The sequence below is a fragment of the Gadus morhua genome, chromosome 6, assembly GCF_902167405.1.
Source record: "Gadus morhua chromosome 6, gadMor3.0, whole genome shotgun sequence".
Taxonomy (NCBI): domain Eukaryota; kingdom Metazoa; phylum Chordata; class Actinopteri; order Gadiformes; family Gadidae; genus Gadus; species Gadus morhua.
This window is the reverse complement of record NC_044053.1, coordinates 16,672,104-16,689,603: the sequence shown is the minus strand read 5'-3', so window position 1 is coordinate 16,689,603 and position 17,500 is coordinate 16,672,104. Positions and strand designations below refer to the sequence as shown.

Sequence of the window (17,500 nt, the reverse complement as noted above, 5' to 3'; positions counted from 1 at the left end):
TAGTGAGAGTTTTTTTTTTCCCTTCTGCGATTGGTTTCACCCTTTGCACAGACCTGACAGAAAGAACTGACCACAATGAATGCAGCAGGGATTTCCCCATGATGCTCACTCCCAAATGAGGGAAGGCTTGGAAGAGGCCCGGGAGCGACAGGAAAGCCTGATCAACTCATCATGGAAGAGGTGGCTATGTGGTCTCCTTCTCTTGGGATCAGCATTGCCTCCTTCCTGTGCAGCCTAGATTCCTTCCCGAGGCAGCACAGAAATTTAGCTAGCTAGCTATATTCCTTAGCTGCCTAGCCTCGTTCCAGAGCTAGCTAGCCATATTATGAGCTGCCTAGCCATGATGCCGAGTCAGCTCGCCATATTACCGAGTTGACAAGTGTTGTTCCCGAGCTAGATAGCCATGGTTCTGAGCTGCCTAACCATTGTCTCAAACTTACTAGCCATATTCCTGAGCTACTTAGTCATGTGGCTAGCCTGGTTTCTAAGCTGCATAGCTTCTTCCCTGAGCAGCCTAGTTTGATTCCCAAGCCAGTTAGCTTGTTCAACATGTTCCTCAGCATCTATTATCACTGTCCCCAGGCCAACGGGAAGATGATCCTCATGAATGACTTAACCCAGACAGGTTCAATCTCTTCCTTGATGTTCCCTTCCCATAAAGGTGACCAGAGCCTGAGAAGCAGGATCAAGCTTGGGTTTCGTTCACCTGACCTGATGAAAAGCAACGGAGAACTTGGCACACACAAATACACACACGTATTCAAAACAATGAACACATACACACATACACCGTCAGACAGACAGGCAGGCAGACAGACAGGCAGACAGGCAGACAGGCAGACAGACAGGCAGACAGACAGACAGACAGACCATGCACACCATGTACAACATGCACACACCTTGAACAGACATGTACACAAACACTTATTAATGCAACACACAATACATAACGTCCACAAAAAACATCCACACAAACACATACTGGACGACGGGCTTTGGTACCTCTGCAGACATCTGTCATGTGGAGAGATTGTAGCGGAGTACACTGGAGCATAAACCATAACACTCCGCCGAGTCAATGAGTAGTAACACAGCTTAACCACAAGATGCATTATGTAACGGTACCGGACACCGTTGGGATAAGGTTTTGTTGAGTCCTAGTATCCCTTTGCCTTTCTCTTGGCTCTCAATAACCTTGTAATGGAACCTAATAATGTTGATTTGAGAGAAAGAGCCGTCTTTGGGCTACTTATGTGGGCCAGTCTGCTTGTCTCGACCACCGAGTTCTGATCCGTCTCCCCACCGCAACACCAACACTTGTGGTGAAATATCATACAAGTAAACAAGTCAATTCTGGGCAGTCGCGGTTCACTGAGAATATTTTAGAACCAGTGCAGTTTTCTTTCAGTAGGGAAAAGGGAAGCACATTGGGATTCCATGGCCAGATATGTTCATTCACAGACACATACACCCACCCCCCCACACACACACAAAAACACTGATCCTACCAATTGAAGCTTGATGTAAAATGAACGCCTGCACGCTGCACAACGCGTACACTCCATTGTAGCCTCCGATGTCATGACTGACATCGTCGCCTGTTCCCTCCTCCACCACCTACCATCCCCCCCCCCCCCCCCCTCCATCCCCTAGCCCTCCTCCAACCATGAACCAAAGACAATGGCCGGTTGTGCTTTTGCAGGTTCAGTGGGTCACTATGGACAACCGCCTCCGCCATTACCACCACCACCACCACCACCACCCAAGGGTCCTGCGGGGGCCCGGTTGGCCCCTGTTTATCAGTCCATTTCAGATGAGTTATATTTAGGGCAGCCACTGGCCCAGACGCCACTCTCCCTGCTGATTTACTGGGCTGCTGGGAGACCAGCTCTACCTTATCCTGTTTCCACACTCAACCCGCTGTCATTTGTCAGGATATAGCTTGCGGAGCCATAAAACCTGTGTGTGTGTGTGTGTGTGTGTGTGTGTGTGTGTGTGTGTGTGTGTGTGTGTGTGTGTGTGTGTGTGTGTGTGTGTGTGTGTGTGTGTGTGTGTGTGTGTGTGTGTGTGTGTGTGTGTGTGTGTGTGTGTGTGCACTGCACACGTGCAAGCATGTGTGTGGTTTGTGTGTTTTCTGTCCTTCTGTGTGTGTATGTCTAAGTTTGTGTGCACAACGTGAAAGCATGTGTGTGGTTTGTGTGTGTGTATATACGTGCATGTTCAAGCATGAGTGTACATGAGTGACGTCAAGTGTGTGTGTGTGTGTGTTGTGGTTTGACGTCAAGTACCGTCAGTAATAGCGCCCTATTTCCTCTTTCTCACCCATGCCAACACACACACACACACACACACACACACACACACACAGATACACACACAGGTCTGGCCAAAGGGACATGTACACGCACACATGCACACACACGGCCGACACGGCCGATAAGAGCGCCATATATTCTGAAATACATTGAGCTATTGTGTGATTTTCTAAGGCGGTGAACAACGATTCCTCTTAAAGGCGCTGTAAATCAGCGCTCACAAAGAGCGAGAGGTGAAAGAGGGAAGGCTTGGCCCTCCGTATACCCCTGTTCCGGCCGGTCGACAGGGCGCGCCGCCTTTGTTTAACACCGCCGCCATGAATCAACATATTTTGTGCGTGTGTGTGTGTGCCTGTGTGTGTGTTTGCCTTCAGTGTCCCTGACGCACATTACTGATACGCGCAACACCAGAGATATACGTTCTGTCAGGTTTCTGCCCCCGCACATAAACACACGGAAACTCATGCACATAAACACACACACACACACACACACACACACACACACACACACACACACACACACACACACACACACACAGCTGGGGGACTCTGCTACCCCTGCTGTCTTTAATGGGACTCTATCTTATCACCTGTTACAGGCAGCCTCCAGTCAGCCTACCGGCAGAGGGGAAAAAAAAACTGAATGTCACGGCAAGGTAGAAATGTTGCTGTGCTATCACAGACATTACCATTATTATGATTATTATTATCATTATAGATACTCAAAAGATATACGCCCTGTAGGAGTACATGTTACCTTATACCGCTTCCCCCCCTCCGGCCTGCACCAGCCTCACTATAAGGGTTGGTCCCTGTATGGTACGCTTGCGTTTTCACAAAGGTTTCCCCTACTATGTTTTGGACCAAGTACATTCGTATAAAGCGTGCAGTTGTCGGGATTTGTGACCACAAAAGGAATTCCAAATCATTTATAATGGAGAAATTATCCAGTTTAAAAGTATGTTTACCGTGAACGCAAGGTCTCAACGTGTCATCCCTCACGTTGGAGATAGTATATCAGTGAGTGTAAATCATTGGAACACTCCCAGGGGTGAAAGAGCTGTTCCGCAGAACTCCAGACTTCCAGGAAGCTGCCCGCCCCCCCTTCTCAGGTCATTGAACAAACTAAACATTCCCCCGCACTCCCCTCCTCTGCTCTACACATCCCTGTTTTCTTTCAATCTTTACCTCTTATCCGTTATTTCCATGGGAACACCCTCCCAACCCTTGATTTCCTCTAATTTCCTCACCTTTGTTTACCAAGGCCAGAATAATATTAGCAAAGCATTGCATTATTAACTTCCCAAAGTGCTCTGATTAGTCATATTTTCTTTAATTCAAGACGTTAAAACAATCAACAGGTATATCGCAAACAGTCAGACGGATGCTTTGTGAAAGATATTTTACATGTGCCTCTGTGTCTGTGTTTGTGTGTGTGTGTGTTTGTTAATGAAGGTAGATACATAGTCTGCATGCAAGCGCGGGAACTCTCCGACCGTGCGTGTGCGGGTGCGTGTGCGAGTGTGTGTGTGTGTGTGTGTGTGTTGTATTTGGTGAAGCGGTGTTCCAATGTGTGACAGCGTGGACGGTTGATGAGTGTTGTATTGATTTGTAGGCCTGGCGCCTAGCGCATCGACCAGGCAAGCGGGAGATTCTTCAAGGCCTTCCCATTGGAACACAGAGTTCATCTGCCCGCCGAGATCAATAGCAGCTAACTGAAACTATCATCTCACCCCATCCCACACCTCTGCTCTGTTTGTCTGGCCTCCATTACCTTTATGTGCCGTTCAAGGGTGTGGAAAAGACTGTGTGTGTGTGTGTGTGTGTGTGTGTGTGTGTGTGTGTGTGTGTGTGTGTGTGTGTGTGTGTGTGTGTGTGTGTGTGTGTGTGTGTGTGTGTGTGTGTGTGTGTGTGTGTGTGTGCGCAGGTGTGCAACGAATGCGTGTGAAGTTGGCTTTTGTGTGTTTTGTGTGCACACATGTGCACACGTCTGTATTTTTTACGTTGCGTTCATAAAGTGTGTATTTGTATGTCCGTGTCTGTTCCTCTATGTGTTGCTTTCCTGGGACTCCCAGGCAGTAACATCAGCACAATGCTGTCGTATAAACACCTGAGTCCTGCCATTAAAAGTGTGCCGCTTGATTTGTAGCCCGCCTCGGGCCCATTATGGCAGCTTGGCAAAGCATTCATAATACAGATAGAAGGAAGTGCAAGAGATGCTGGATTTTGTGGTGCTGACATGAAATTTGCGTTTTGCATAGTTTCTGTCTTTTCCCACTTCTCAAACGACTCATACATGGACCAGACAATGCCTCCGCTCCTCTTGCCTTTATCCCGCTATACGTATATATTAACAGTATGTATATTTATTCATTCAATCTGGCCCACCCTGTATCAGTGTAGCCTTGTGATCCGTGTTGCGCCGTGTGCGTGTATCTGTCTGTCTCTCTGCAGGCCCAACATGGAGAAGACGGGGGAGGTCAGCGACTGTGGCGCCTCGCTTGTCAAACACGCTCTGAACCCCGACAAGACCTTCATGCAGGTGCACTACCTCAAGGTGAGACGCTGGGCCGTTTTCCTCCCTAACATATGTTTTCCACCTGCCGCAAGATTTAAGTTGGCACATTTCTGTCAAGAAATGTGGGCCAGCGTAGCGCGATAGCAAGATTGATAGCGGGAAATCTGTCAACCGGTTATAAACAAGAGCAAGGAAGGCAAGGAAGAGCCAGGAACGCAAAGAAGAGGTTTTTGTGTGTTACAAAATATAACAAACAAAAATCCAAGAATCCAGGAATATTGTATCAATTAATCTATGTATGGCAGTCATTTTAGGTGGTCCTTTTCCTTTGTATGGGCTGTTGTGAATAACAGGTATAACACGTAGACTCATGGCTTAACAGCTTTGACTTACCAGCCGATAATGGATGTGTCTGTCTTTTGTCAATGTGTGCCGTCCAGGGCTACTTCCTGCTCACGTTCCTGGCCAGTGAGGTGGGGGAATGCCAACTCATCCACTTCTTCCGACAGTTTGTGATGAAATATCACGGGCAGCTCATTCTCTCCCAGGTACGGGCCAATGAAAGGTTCACAAGCCAAGCCAAGTTTATTTGTTTTGACCCTTTATCATGGTTAAAGTCTCACAAGCTGGGATTTAATGACCATATAAAGGGGAAAGAAATAGCCCCTGTAATCCATTGGGAAAAGGCTGAAACCTAGAGGAGGAAAACATAGGAGAGGCTAGCTCCTTCTCCATCCGGTGTGTGAGGGCGAGAGGGGGGGGTGGGGGGTGGGGGTCTGATGGATTGGGCAGACAAGAAACGGTAAGCTAAGTAGCTATCTCTGGATAGAACTGACCAGCAAAACTGTCCCATATCCGCTTTCACAGGGCAGTGGAAGCAAACTAAACATAGAAGGTTCCTCAGAAGATTGTTCTATGAGCCAGTAAGAGGGGTAAACGTGTATTTATCACATTTTTTGCTTATGTTACGGCTCTTTGAGACCAGTGAGACAGCGGAACTAGATTGATGATGAGGCATCAGGACTAGTCACGTGTGTTTAACTTACTGAGCCTGTGAGGCTGACTGATCACATCTGGATGTGCGTGTGTGTGTGTTTTATGTGCGTGCGTTTTCCAGTGGATACTGTGCACACACGCCGGTGTGTGTGTGTCTCCTCATCTCTGTGATATATCCCACCTGGCTTATGTTGTTGAAGTGGTTGTCTCTCTCTTTCTCTCTTGCTCTCTCTCGCTTTTGCTCTCTCTCCGTGTTACAAATAACATTTGATGACATTCAATCAAAGGTGGATCTTTTTGTCTCTCCTCTTTCCTCTGCCTCTACCTTCACCACGTTTGCGCTCCACATCTATTTGCGTTGCTGTTGTTTATATTTATTGTGCTTTTATTTCCTTCACAGGATTTCTTGCAAATGCTGCTGGATACCTTCCCCGACATGTTGAAGTATGTACAAGTGCATCGAGAAAACGCTCAGGCTACAATGCTTTGAATAATGGATGATGCTTTGCTGCAAACAAAGAAAACAAACTGAACTCAGAATCAATCTGCTAGATCACATGGTTCCTACTTTGTGTAGCCTGGTTGGAAGAAAAATATTCTCAATATCTTACTTGCTAAAAAATAAATTATGTTATAATCTGGTATTTTATTTATCTTTTTGACTTATTGATTGATTAATTGATTCACTTATTGTTTGTCAGTGTCTGATATGAAATGTTTTTTATAAGTAATGGATTAACCAATAGATCCCTGCAGTGCAAAACAAAACCAAAATCCACAGGCAATAAAATCTGCTCATACCAATCCTGTTAAGGGAGCAGTCTCATCCACTCTGCTGTTAATTGAAGTGTAAAAGGATAACAGCTCCTTTTGTTAGCCTCCTGTCATTCCTCCCTCCCTTCCCTTCCGTTCGCTTTCCTTACCCTCCCGATTGCTCCTCATTAACCTCCTCCTCTCCCTGTAAGCCTTTTATATTTCTGTCTCCTCCTCCACCTCCTCCTCTCTCTGTCTATCTCTCTCACTCTGTCTTGCTTTCTGCCTTTTCTGCCGTCCTATCTCTCTGTCTTGCTCTTTCTGTCTTTCACTCTCTCTCTCTGTCTTGCTCCCTCTGTCTCTTTGTCCCTCACTCTCTATCTGCCCTTCTCTTTAACTCTCTCGGTCTAAGTCTCACTCTGGCCTTCGCTCTTGCACGCTCTCTCTCCCTCTCTGTCTCTGTCTCTGTCTCTGTCTCTCTCTCTCTCTTGCTCTCTCTCTCTCTGCCCTTCGCCCTCACTCTGTCTGTGTCACTCTCTCTGCCCTTCTCTCTCTTTCATTATTTCTTTCTGCCCTTTTCTCATTCTCTGTCTCATTCTCTCTTTCTCTCCATCTCTCTGTCTATGTTTCTCTCTGCCTCTCACTCGCTCTATCTGCCCTTCTCTCTCCCTTTTTCTCTTTCTGTTGGTGTGTGTCTCTCTCTCTCTATCGCTCTCTCCACGTGTGTTCCTCTCTCTCCCTCTAAGCATTGGCTTTTTCTTGGCTGCAGTGTGCATCCTGCCACTGGCCTGCTCAGGGTGGGATTGAATTAAATAGAGGCAGAGTTTGGCCAGTTAGGGACAGTCAATATTTGTGTCTGATGCCACTTTCAGTAAACATTGTGACTGGAAGCTGGAAGAGCGGGTATTTGGACCAGAATAGATGCCTATATGCCTGCTGACGCTGCCCAGGTTCACACACACACACACACACACACACACACACACACACACACACACACACACACACACACACACACACACACACACACACACACACACACACACACACAGGATCTCACACATATACACACACACCAACGAGTGTGGGTATAGGTTTGCATTGTGTTGTGTGTGTTTATGAATATGAAGAGTTGAGGTCTATTAATCTGTGTATTATGAGTGCATATAATGACATTTACCTTAGGCTTTGTGTTAATCTGCAGAGCCTTACTTTGTATATATTAGCATATACTTAATTTCCATATATCGTATGCACCTATACACTATATGTCATTTTTACACACACACACGCTCACACGCAGGGTTGTGTCCTTCTAAACCTTATGCTTACTATTTGCCATGCACAGGCAAGAGTGCCTGTCATACACACGCACGCACACACACACACACACACACACACACACACACACACACACACACACACACACACACACACACACACACACACACACACACACACACACACACACACACACACACACGGACACCTTAATATATGTTTCAATCTCTGCTCTGGACATGCCACTCCTTGTACCTGCATGTGTCAAACAAAGTGGGTGTGACCACGAATTTGTTTAAGGCGTAGTCCTGTATGATCATGATGATATTTTCCCTGGGTTGTGTTTTCGTATTATGTTGTCTTGAGCAATAACGGCCATCGCTGCACTAATAGCAATTATCCTACACTCACACTTGGGTCTTTGTGTTTCAGGAGAGGCCTCACCCTCACTGCTATTTATGCTGACTGGATGGATCGACCGGGAATTCCGAAGGTATGAACTGGCCTGCTTGTGTTTTAGTCTACTCTTCCCTTCCCTCCCCTCCCTATCCCTCTCTCCTCTCCTTTCCTCTATCCCTCCTCTGCTACCCTCAATCTCTCCCCCCTTCCCTCTCATATCACCCCTATTCCCTCTCATCTCCTCCAGTCTTCTCTTCTCTCCTCTCCTTCTCTCTGCTCCTATCCTCCCTTCTATCCCTCACTCCTTTCAACTCTCTTCTTCCCCTACCTCCTCTCCTCTATCCCTATCCCTCATCTCCTCTCATGCTCTCTCCCCTTCTCTCCTCTCCTTATTCCTCCTTCCTCTCCTCTCCTTTCCACTCCTCGTCACCCTTGACTCCCCCCTCCCTGACCTCCTGAGGTATTGAGGTACAAAGGATTGAGGCTGCACAACAACTGGCTTGCATTGTATTCGACCACAACAAAACATTTGAAATAAATGTTGTGTTTTTACTAACTAGGAACTAATTTAATAATGAATTCAAGGTTTGAAGGGACTGTGTGCAGAACATTGCAGCAGTACACATTGAGGAAATCTTCAGTTTCTTTAGAGTGGAAGTGGAACCAAAGTCATTTTTTCGGGGGAAGGGGGGGGTTATGTGTTAATATTTCCTCGATTAATCCTCTCAAGTCATCAATACCATTTCGTCAGTGTTACTTAAATAAGTCTGTCGTTTAGAAAAACAGGAGTAAAATCCTATCTTTTTGCGAGTCTCTGCCAACCAGTTTTTGAATTGCGCGCGCTCCGCATGTGGAGCTTCATTTGGCCAGCGGTTGATGTTGACGTCTGCGTCTGGGGGAGGGTTCAGCTTCCAGGACCCTTTTTAGTATAGCGCCATGGTGTGTGGCGCATTGCATATACAACGTCACTTATATAATCATCGTTTCCAAACTCGAGCTAAAGCAGGGGGTTCACTGACGCTTTAAAGACGGACAGAAGGCATCAAGTAAGCACAAGAGAGCTAATCAAATTAAGCTGACCTGCACTGTTTCTCATCACATGGCTGACTTTGACTTCTTGCAAACAACGTTATATCCATTCTTGTTTAACTTTCGATGTCAAACATGGAAACAGTCTGCAGCCGCAGTTCAATGCACTTTCACATACATTTGAGTGAAAACGGGTTGACAAAATACAGGGGAATACATCCTCCTGAGTTATCAGTTTTTCTTTGTGGTGTACAAACATCCATCTATCATTGTGTTGAGAGGAAGTTAAAAGTTAAATATTGATAGGAAAATATTGGTCATTTTGGTCATTTGCCAAGTGAATGAAGCTACTGCTTTGTGGTTGCTTTCCAAATTAGAACTAGGAAGGTCATGGATGGCCTGAGCAGACACACTCACTCATACACCGCCTGGCAGACATGCATGCTCCACACACACACACGCACGCACACACATACATTACCGATTTCCATTTTACAATTAACCTGCAGCAACAACCTTTTTTCCTATTTCTCCAATCCCCATGGTAACTGGTCGTGATTAGTTTGTGTGTGTGTCTGTGGGTGTGTGTGTGTGTGTGTTTGTGTGTGTGTGTGTGTGTGTTAACTTCGGTATGTGTGTCTGTGTGTGTTTGTGTGTGTGTGCATGCATGTGTATAGCTGAGTGTGTCAGTGTGTTTTTGTCTGCGACGCTGTCTGGGAACCTTCACCTTCCACAATATACACTGTGATGTAACAGGAGCCTCCCAGGGGCCTCCCAATGCGGGCATGACGGCACAAAGGGGCTCCTACTCTGCTGATTGGATGATCAGATAGTGTTTATTTTCCCCCCTTAGACGGATTCTCTGTTTGATGTGCCAATCACTTGCCATTAAGGTCAGCTTAGATCGATGGAAACCTTTTTACACATGTGAGCGTATACACTTTTGGATTTTGTGGTGAAGGGTGAAACATGTGAGGGATGTTAGGATGCACTCTTTCGAGTCCCTTTCGTACTCTCTCTCCCTCTCGCTCTTACCCTCTCTGGCTCCCCCTCTCTTGCCTGATCATCCTGTCGTTGCCTCAGTGCATTCCCCGCTGAGTGAGCCAGCCCGGGTAAACGGAAGGGGAGCGTGCGGTCCTAATAATAAACAATGACGTGGCCCATCGCTGGGTCCAGCCTGAGAGAGGGGGGCCGGCAAAAGGGCATTGGCCAGTGTCTTATTTTAGACTGAATTAGAATGAGTAACAGGCACTTCCCCTCGGGATGAGGGATTAGGTCCGGAGCCGCTGTTGTTTAGTGAAAGACTCAAGACTCTTTGAGTCACTCGCAGTGTTTCACCGAACGCATCTTGAAAGCGCCAGTACATTTCCACTAAGAGTTTAGCAAAAAGGACGCACCTCTTTACGTCATGTGTACACAAATGTACTCGTTTGGAACCTCTCTGGATAGTCTGGATATCCAAGGGGGCGTTGTCCACGGGCACGAAACAAAATGGCTCTGGGACGCAATTGGGTCGACTTGCAACCAATCAGAGCAAGGAACGTTTCACATCAGCGGCAGCCATCTTGGTTCTGTATGGAAAATGCGAAACCAAGGGCGCTCCCAACCATAATAATGGTTGAGATAACCCCGACCCAGTCCAGGTCTGCTGGAAACCTGTCTGAACGGGAGGTGGGCCAGACACATATGCCGGTACAAAAAAAAAATGAGCTCACAGATTCGTCTGGTTCCCATGCTAGCACAATCACTTTTGATATATGAAATTTATACTCAAGTTTTTGAGTGTGTGCCTGTGTGCCTGCGTGCATGCCATTGAGACCAAGAATGTGTCACTGTTATAAATGTGATTTCAATACTAAATCACAAGGTGAGTGACGGAGCGATTGGGTTGGGGGGGACCGAAACCTTGCTATGCCCGGAAAGACAGTGGGGATTTGGGCTGCGAAAGAGCTATGTGTGGTATCCTGTTACACAATAGCACTCAAGTGCTTCAACACTCACACTCACATTCTATACAGCCCACACCATCAGCTCCCTCTGTGTGTGTGTGTGTGTGTGTGTGTGTGTGTGTCTCCCTCTCTCTGTCTGTGTCTCTGTCTTTGTCTCTCCCTCTCCCCTCTCTCTCTCTGTCTCTGTCTCTCTCTCTCCCCCTAACTCTCTCTGTCTCTGTCCCTCTCCCCCCTCTCTCTCTCACATGGCAGACACCTTTGTTTACGCCTTAGTGCTTTTTATGCAACACACACACACACGCACACACACACACTTGTATTTCTCTTGTATGCAGTTCGATTTAACCGCACAAGCTATGTGTGTGTTTGTGTGTGTGTGCATGATTTCATATGTGCTCAAACACATACACATTGTTGTATTGCACCATGTTAAAGCCGTGTGTACGTGTGAGTGTGTCCTCAATCACCCATGTCATCTCTCAGATGTGTGATTCGGTCTTGAGTGGTGGCTTAGCTCAGAGCCTTAATAAGGTTAAGTGATTCCTCCACGAGCACACACACAAGCGCGCACACGCACACACATGGCAAGCGCACAAGTGTTTGCCTGTGCGCCATGTGTGCTCTGCGAGTGTGTGTGGGGGTGTGAGGAGGCGGGAGGCAGGAGGTTGGGGTGTAGGGACTCCCTGTATGTTGGAGAACACAAGGAGAATGTTCTCTCTCCCTCTCCTTCATCCTCCGGAGCGCATTTCCGTCAGAGGAACAAGTGAACAGCCTTCCACCTCCTGCCCCTCCTATCTGTCTTCCCTTCCCTCCCTCCCCCTTTCTCTCTCCGACCACTTCCCGTTCGTTCGCAAAAGCTCTCTCTCTCTCGCACTCTGTCTCTCTCTCTCTCGCTCTCTCTCTCGCACTCTCTCTCTCTCTCTCTCTCTCTCTCTCTCTCTCTCTCTCTCTCTCTCTCTCTCTCTCTCTCTCTCTCTCTCTCTCTCTCTCTCTCTCTCTCTCTCTCTCTCTCTCTCTCTCTCTGCCTCTGCAAAAGCATTCCTTCCTCTCAGGAGCTTTTGCGCTCACTCTCTCTCTCTCTCTCTCTCTCTCTCTCTCTCTCTCTCTCTCTTTCTCTCTCTCTGTTGCTCACTCGCTCCTCTCCTCTCGTTTAGTGGCTGTGTGAAAGGAGTTCTGTGTGGTCACAGGCGCGGCAGGCGAAAGAAGTCAAAGCAGAGGTGAGTACTCTTTTTTTTTTCTATATGTTGTATGTTTCTCTCTATCTTTCTACATCTCTCCCCCCTCCGCAGCATCTATCTCGGGATTTTTCCATGCCACGTCCCTCTCTCTCTCTTTCTCTATCCCTATCTCTTTCTCTCTCTCTATCTCTCTCTCTTCTGCCTTGTGAGAACTGGCACACAGGCACGGCTCACACATGTCAAATGAATGCACATTAAAATGGTGCGATTCCAGCCGCCTGTATTTTCTCTCCCTCTGTCTCTCTCTCTCACTCTCTTTGGCTCCCTCTCTCTTTGTCTCTGGTTCCCTTCACCACTCACTTCTGTCCTCCGCTACTACTTCTTGTTGCTCCCTATCTCCTCATTGCTGGCTTTCCAACCTAAACATATTGTCAGGGTCTCTGTTTTAAGCAGCTTTAATGGCAAACTCTGGTATCTCTCTCTCTCTCTCTCTCTCTCTCTCTCTCTCTCTCTCTCTCTCTCTCTCTCTCTCTCTCTCTCTCTCTCTCTCTTCCCCGATCTGTGTAGTGTACTGGATACACGGTGCATTTGTTGAGTGTCATTCTTGGTCCCCCAAAAGACCCACTTTAATAGTGTTAAAACTATTTATTGTTAAAACACTTGATTGTTCTTCTTTCTTCAAAAGGGAATTGCATATGTTCTTTTATTTTTGTTTAACTTACAACCTAGTTAAGGGAGAATGCATATTCTGGTCGTTGTGCTTTTTTTCCTCAATGAGAATGAGACAGAATAGTGCTGAATGTTCTGAATTAAAAACGAAATGTGTGCTGCAATTTTTCGACTGAGACTGAGAATCATGTTCCGAATTTCAACCTCAACTCCACTTTAAACACAATAAAAAGAAGCAGACTGCGGTACAACCAGTTGCATGACGATCGTGGGACCTCCGTGTATGCTTTTCCAAGGATATGTTTTTTCCACGCACATTAGGCTGAGGCGGAAATATAAACCAGAGAGAGAGAGAGAGAGAGAGAGAGAGATTGCGAGCAAGAGAGCGAAAGGGGAGAGAGAGGTAGACAGTGGATCCCATGCTCCACTCTGACGGACTGTTTGATGTGGGATGTATGGCACACCGAGACGCTGTGCTCTAGGCTCTGTCATAGTAACACACTTCTAATGTTACCCCGCTGTCTCCTGCCCGTCTCGTCTGCCGGTTATCAGAGAGAGAGTGGGAGAGAGGGAGAGAGCTGAAAGATTCAAATTCAAGTATGAGGGGTTGGGAGGCAGTAGACTTGGGCTTGATCATGAAGTGAGGTTTTTTTCTCTTTTTTTTTCTGTGCGTGGCTGCGTACGCGTGTACTCGTGTACAAACCTTCTGTTAGGCCTCACACGCGGTGGCGGCGAAACCGCGGGTCTGTTTGAATGCATGTGTCCCTCTAACGCCATGGAAAGTGTTCCTGACGTCTGTTTATAGTTAGTGATGTTCCATTTGGCCACTATTTCACTCCCTCTCTCCCCGTCTCCCTCTCTCGCTCGCTCTCTCTTTCTCTCTCTCTCTCTCACACGCTCTCTCTCGCTTTCTCTGTCCCCCCTTTGATTCAGGCGTTGTCCGGCCTCCCATCTCTCTGTTCCATCTCCGCTAATCCTCTCTTTTTTTTTTTCATTTGTTCTCACTGTCTCTCTTTCTTCTTCTCCTTCTTGTATTCCCCTGTCACACTATCCCATCCTTAACCACCACAATGACACGTCTACCTTCAACTCACTTCTCTATTCCAACCCCCCCCCCCCCCCCCCCCCCCCCCCCCTCCCCCCCACCTTTCTACAGGTTGTAAAATGGACTCTCCCGGATCAGGGGAGGAAGGGGAGGGGCCGGAAACGCAGGAGGGGCGAGCCCAAGGTGAACTACAGAGAGGTAAGGAGCATACTGAAGACCAACCACGGCCCACCACACTGTCTGTCACTATCTCTGTCTGTCTGTCTGTCTGTCTGTCTGTCTGTCTGTCTGTCTGTCTGTCTGTCTGTCTGCCTGTCTGCCTGTCTGTCTGTCTGTCTGTCTGTCTGTCTGTCTGTCTGTCTGTCTGTCTGTCTGTCTGTCTGTCTGTCTGCCTGCCTGCCTGCCTGTCTGTCTGTCTGTCTGTCTGTCTGTCTGTCTGTCTGTCTGTCTGTCTGTCTGTCTGTCTGTCTGCCTGCCTGCCTGCCTGCCTGCCTGCCTGTCTGTCTGTCTGTCTGTCTGTCTGTCTGTCTGTCTGTCTGTCTGTCTGTCTGTCTGTCTGCCTGCCTGCCTGCCTGCCTGTCTGTCTGTCTGTCTGTCTGTCTATCTCTCACTCTCTCTGTGTGTCTGTCTGTCTGTCTGTCTGTCTGTCTGTCTGTCTGTCTGTCTGTCTGTCTGTCTGTGTGTGTGTGTCTCTCTCTCTCTCTCTCTCTCTCTCTCTCTCTCTCTCTCTCTCTCTCTCTCTCTCTCTCTCTCTCTCTCTGCTTTCTTTATTTACTACCTCGTATCGTCTTTCTACCTTCACATGTTGGATTTTGGTTTGTTGGTTGGCCTTTAAAGTAGTCTCCTAACTTGCATTGTCAAGAATGTATATTTGAAAAGCTTGGGTCCGCTATTCTGTGTGTGTGTGTGTGTGTTTGTGTGTGATTTCTGTGACTTTTTTTTTGTGATTTCTGTGGCGTTTTTAAATCAAGGTCAGGATTCAGTTACAGGGGTCTTTAAGGTGTGTGTGAGTGTGTGTGTCTGTGTGTCTGCAAATATTTTTGTGTGTGTGTGCCTGCACACACCCATCTCTGAGTGTGTAGTGTTAATTAGGGTTCTCTAGGGATGTCTCCCTCCACTTACACACTTGCACACACATACACACACGCACACGCATACACACACACTTGCACACACACGCTCTCTCTTTCTCTATCTGCAATATTAATGAACACACACTGATCTATAAGCCACACAGGGGCAGAAGTCATTAGCAAGAAGTGAGCAGCTTTCATTTTTCAGCCTTAATATGCTCAGATATTCTGGACCATAGGAAACATTTGCAACATTTTCATCGTCTTTTGCAGAATATTATACCATTAATAAGTAAGGCGAGAACCCTCGGGTCTCATAGAGAGCTGTGTATTATAATTATACGATTTTTGGGAGGACTCTGAAATACAGAGGGAGTTCATTCATCCAGTGGCAAAATGTTGTTAATGGCTTTTAAACATTTCAGGGTTCTAATTTTCCCTTCCTGACGCAGGTCTGCACACAAATCAAGTGGTGGCTGTCAAAGTCGAGGGCCATTAAACATGGTTCTGGTGAAGCTAAGTGGCTAAAATTACACCAGGCGCTAACCAATTGTCTATGTGTTACCAGATAGTAGGTACCACTGGATCGGGAGAAAACGCTCCATAGTCTGTCCCTGCTTCAGTACATTTAACCACCTGATACTGCCGCCTGGCATATTTACGACAAACACACACACACACACACACACACACACACACACACACACACATACACACACACACACACACACACACACACACACACGTGTCACACACACACAAACACACACACACAGACACACACACACACACACACACACACACACACACACACACACACACACACACACACACACACACACACACTTGTAAAAGGCAGTGAAAAGGCCCCCTTTCCTGTTTGAGGTGGAGGTTGGGGGAGTGCTGAAATTCGCTTCATGAAAGAATAGCCAATTTCTGTCCACTTTGGCATGCACAATGACCAGAAAGGCGAGGGGGAGGGATGGACGAACGGAAGGAGGGAGGGAAGGGGGGGGGGGGGGGGGGGGGGGGCGACAGGGGTGTGGGAGGTCAACGTTTGATGTAGCGCCATAAAAGCCATCCTGAAAGGAAACAAGAGGCAACCGCCCCCCTCCCATCAGTCCCACCCCCTCCTCCACCTCCCCCTTCCTCCCTCACCTCGGCAGCTCCACCTTCTGTTCTGTTTTTTATTTGTCTCTGTGTACAGAGAAACCTCTGGATGGACCAGGTGTATTTTATATTGCTCCTTTATGTACTTCAAACCACCATACCGCGACCTCCAGCCCCCTTTCTCCCCCCCCCCCTCCCCTCCTCCCTCCTCTCCTCTCCTTTCTTCCCTCCTCTCCTCTCTCCTCCTCTCTCTCTCCTCCTCTCTCTCTCCTCCTCTCTCTTATGGCCCCAATGCAAGAGCCTTTAAAAGCAAAAGACAAAGGGATAAATGGATTGAAACATCAAAGATGTGCCGATAAGCTGGAAATATTTAAAGGTAAATTGAAAGGGCAGGATGAATAATCGTATATCAATATATATTTATAGCATTGTCATTATGTCTTCGAAAATTATTATATTTCATTTTCCTATAAAGTTTATGCAGCTTTTAAGAAATCACAAGATTTCAGGTGTTAATCTGGTCAACTCTATTATGTTGACTGGGGCTGAAGAAAGAGCAGTAGGCCTGAGGGAAGGCGAGGACAGTGGGTCAGGCTAGGTTCAGGTTGAGCACAGATGACATCACATTTTGGCAATAGCCAGGCAGTAAACATTATAAATACAGCCATACACAAAAAACACAAACACTCTTACACAGACACGCACACACTGAAACAATTTCTTCTGCAAACGTCTATATTGGAAGGAGTCTAGACACCTCCTACAGAGCTCAACCCCTGAAATCTGGGTCAGTTGAATAGAGCCTTAGTTTATAACCTCCTTTGTCTAGTTAACGAGTGTAAATATGTATGTGGGTGTTTGTGCGTGTTTGTGCAGAGGAAGGAGTTGCATATTCCTGCAAATATCTGGAAGATAAAGATGGTGATTGGATAGGATGAACTCATTCAATACATATGTCTTAGTGTGTGTGTGTGTGTGTGTGTGTGTGTGTGTGTGTGTGTGTGTGTGTGTGTGTGTGTGTGTGTGTGTGTGTGAGAGGTCTACCCAGCAATATTAGACACGCTTGCATGGTAATGGCCACATTTAGCTCAGATTTTCATCTACATTCCCCATAATGAGAGGGTCCGTCAGCCGCTGCCGATCACAACAGGAAACCATGCAGGGGAAGCTCTTGCTGTGGTGA

The 17,500-nt window shown here is 47.1% G+C and overlaps 1 protein-coding gene across 3 annotated transcripts in view; it reads left to right on the top strand.

The window, feature by feature from the left end:
* aopep (aminopeptidase O (putative)) overlaps positions 1–17,500 on the top strand; it is an 80,098-nt gene that overhangs the window by 26,421 nt on the left and 36,177 nt on the right. For all 3 annotated transcript variants that reach the window (XM_030358537.1, XM_030358538.1, XM_030358540.1), the window contains exons 9-14: positions 4,772–4,874; positions 5,276–5,383; positions 6,232–6,275; positions 8,298–8,358; positions 12,397–12,459; positions 14,246–14,332. In XM_030358537.1, the coding sequence (XP_030214397.1) occupies positions 4,772–4,874; positions 5,276–5,383; positions 6,232–6,275; positions 8,298–8,358; positions 12,397–12,459; positions 14,246–14,332 (466 nt within the window). The remainder of the gene's footprint in view (positions 1–4,771; positions 4,875–5,275; positions 5,384–6,231; positions 6,276–8,297; positions 8,359–12,396; positions 12,460–14,245; positions 14,333–17,500) is intronic.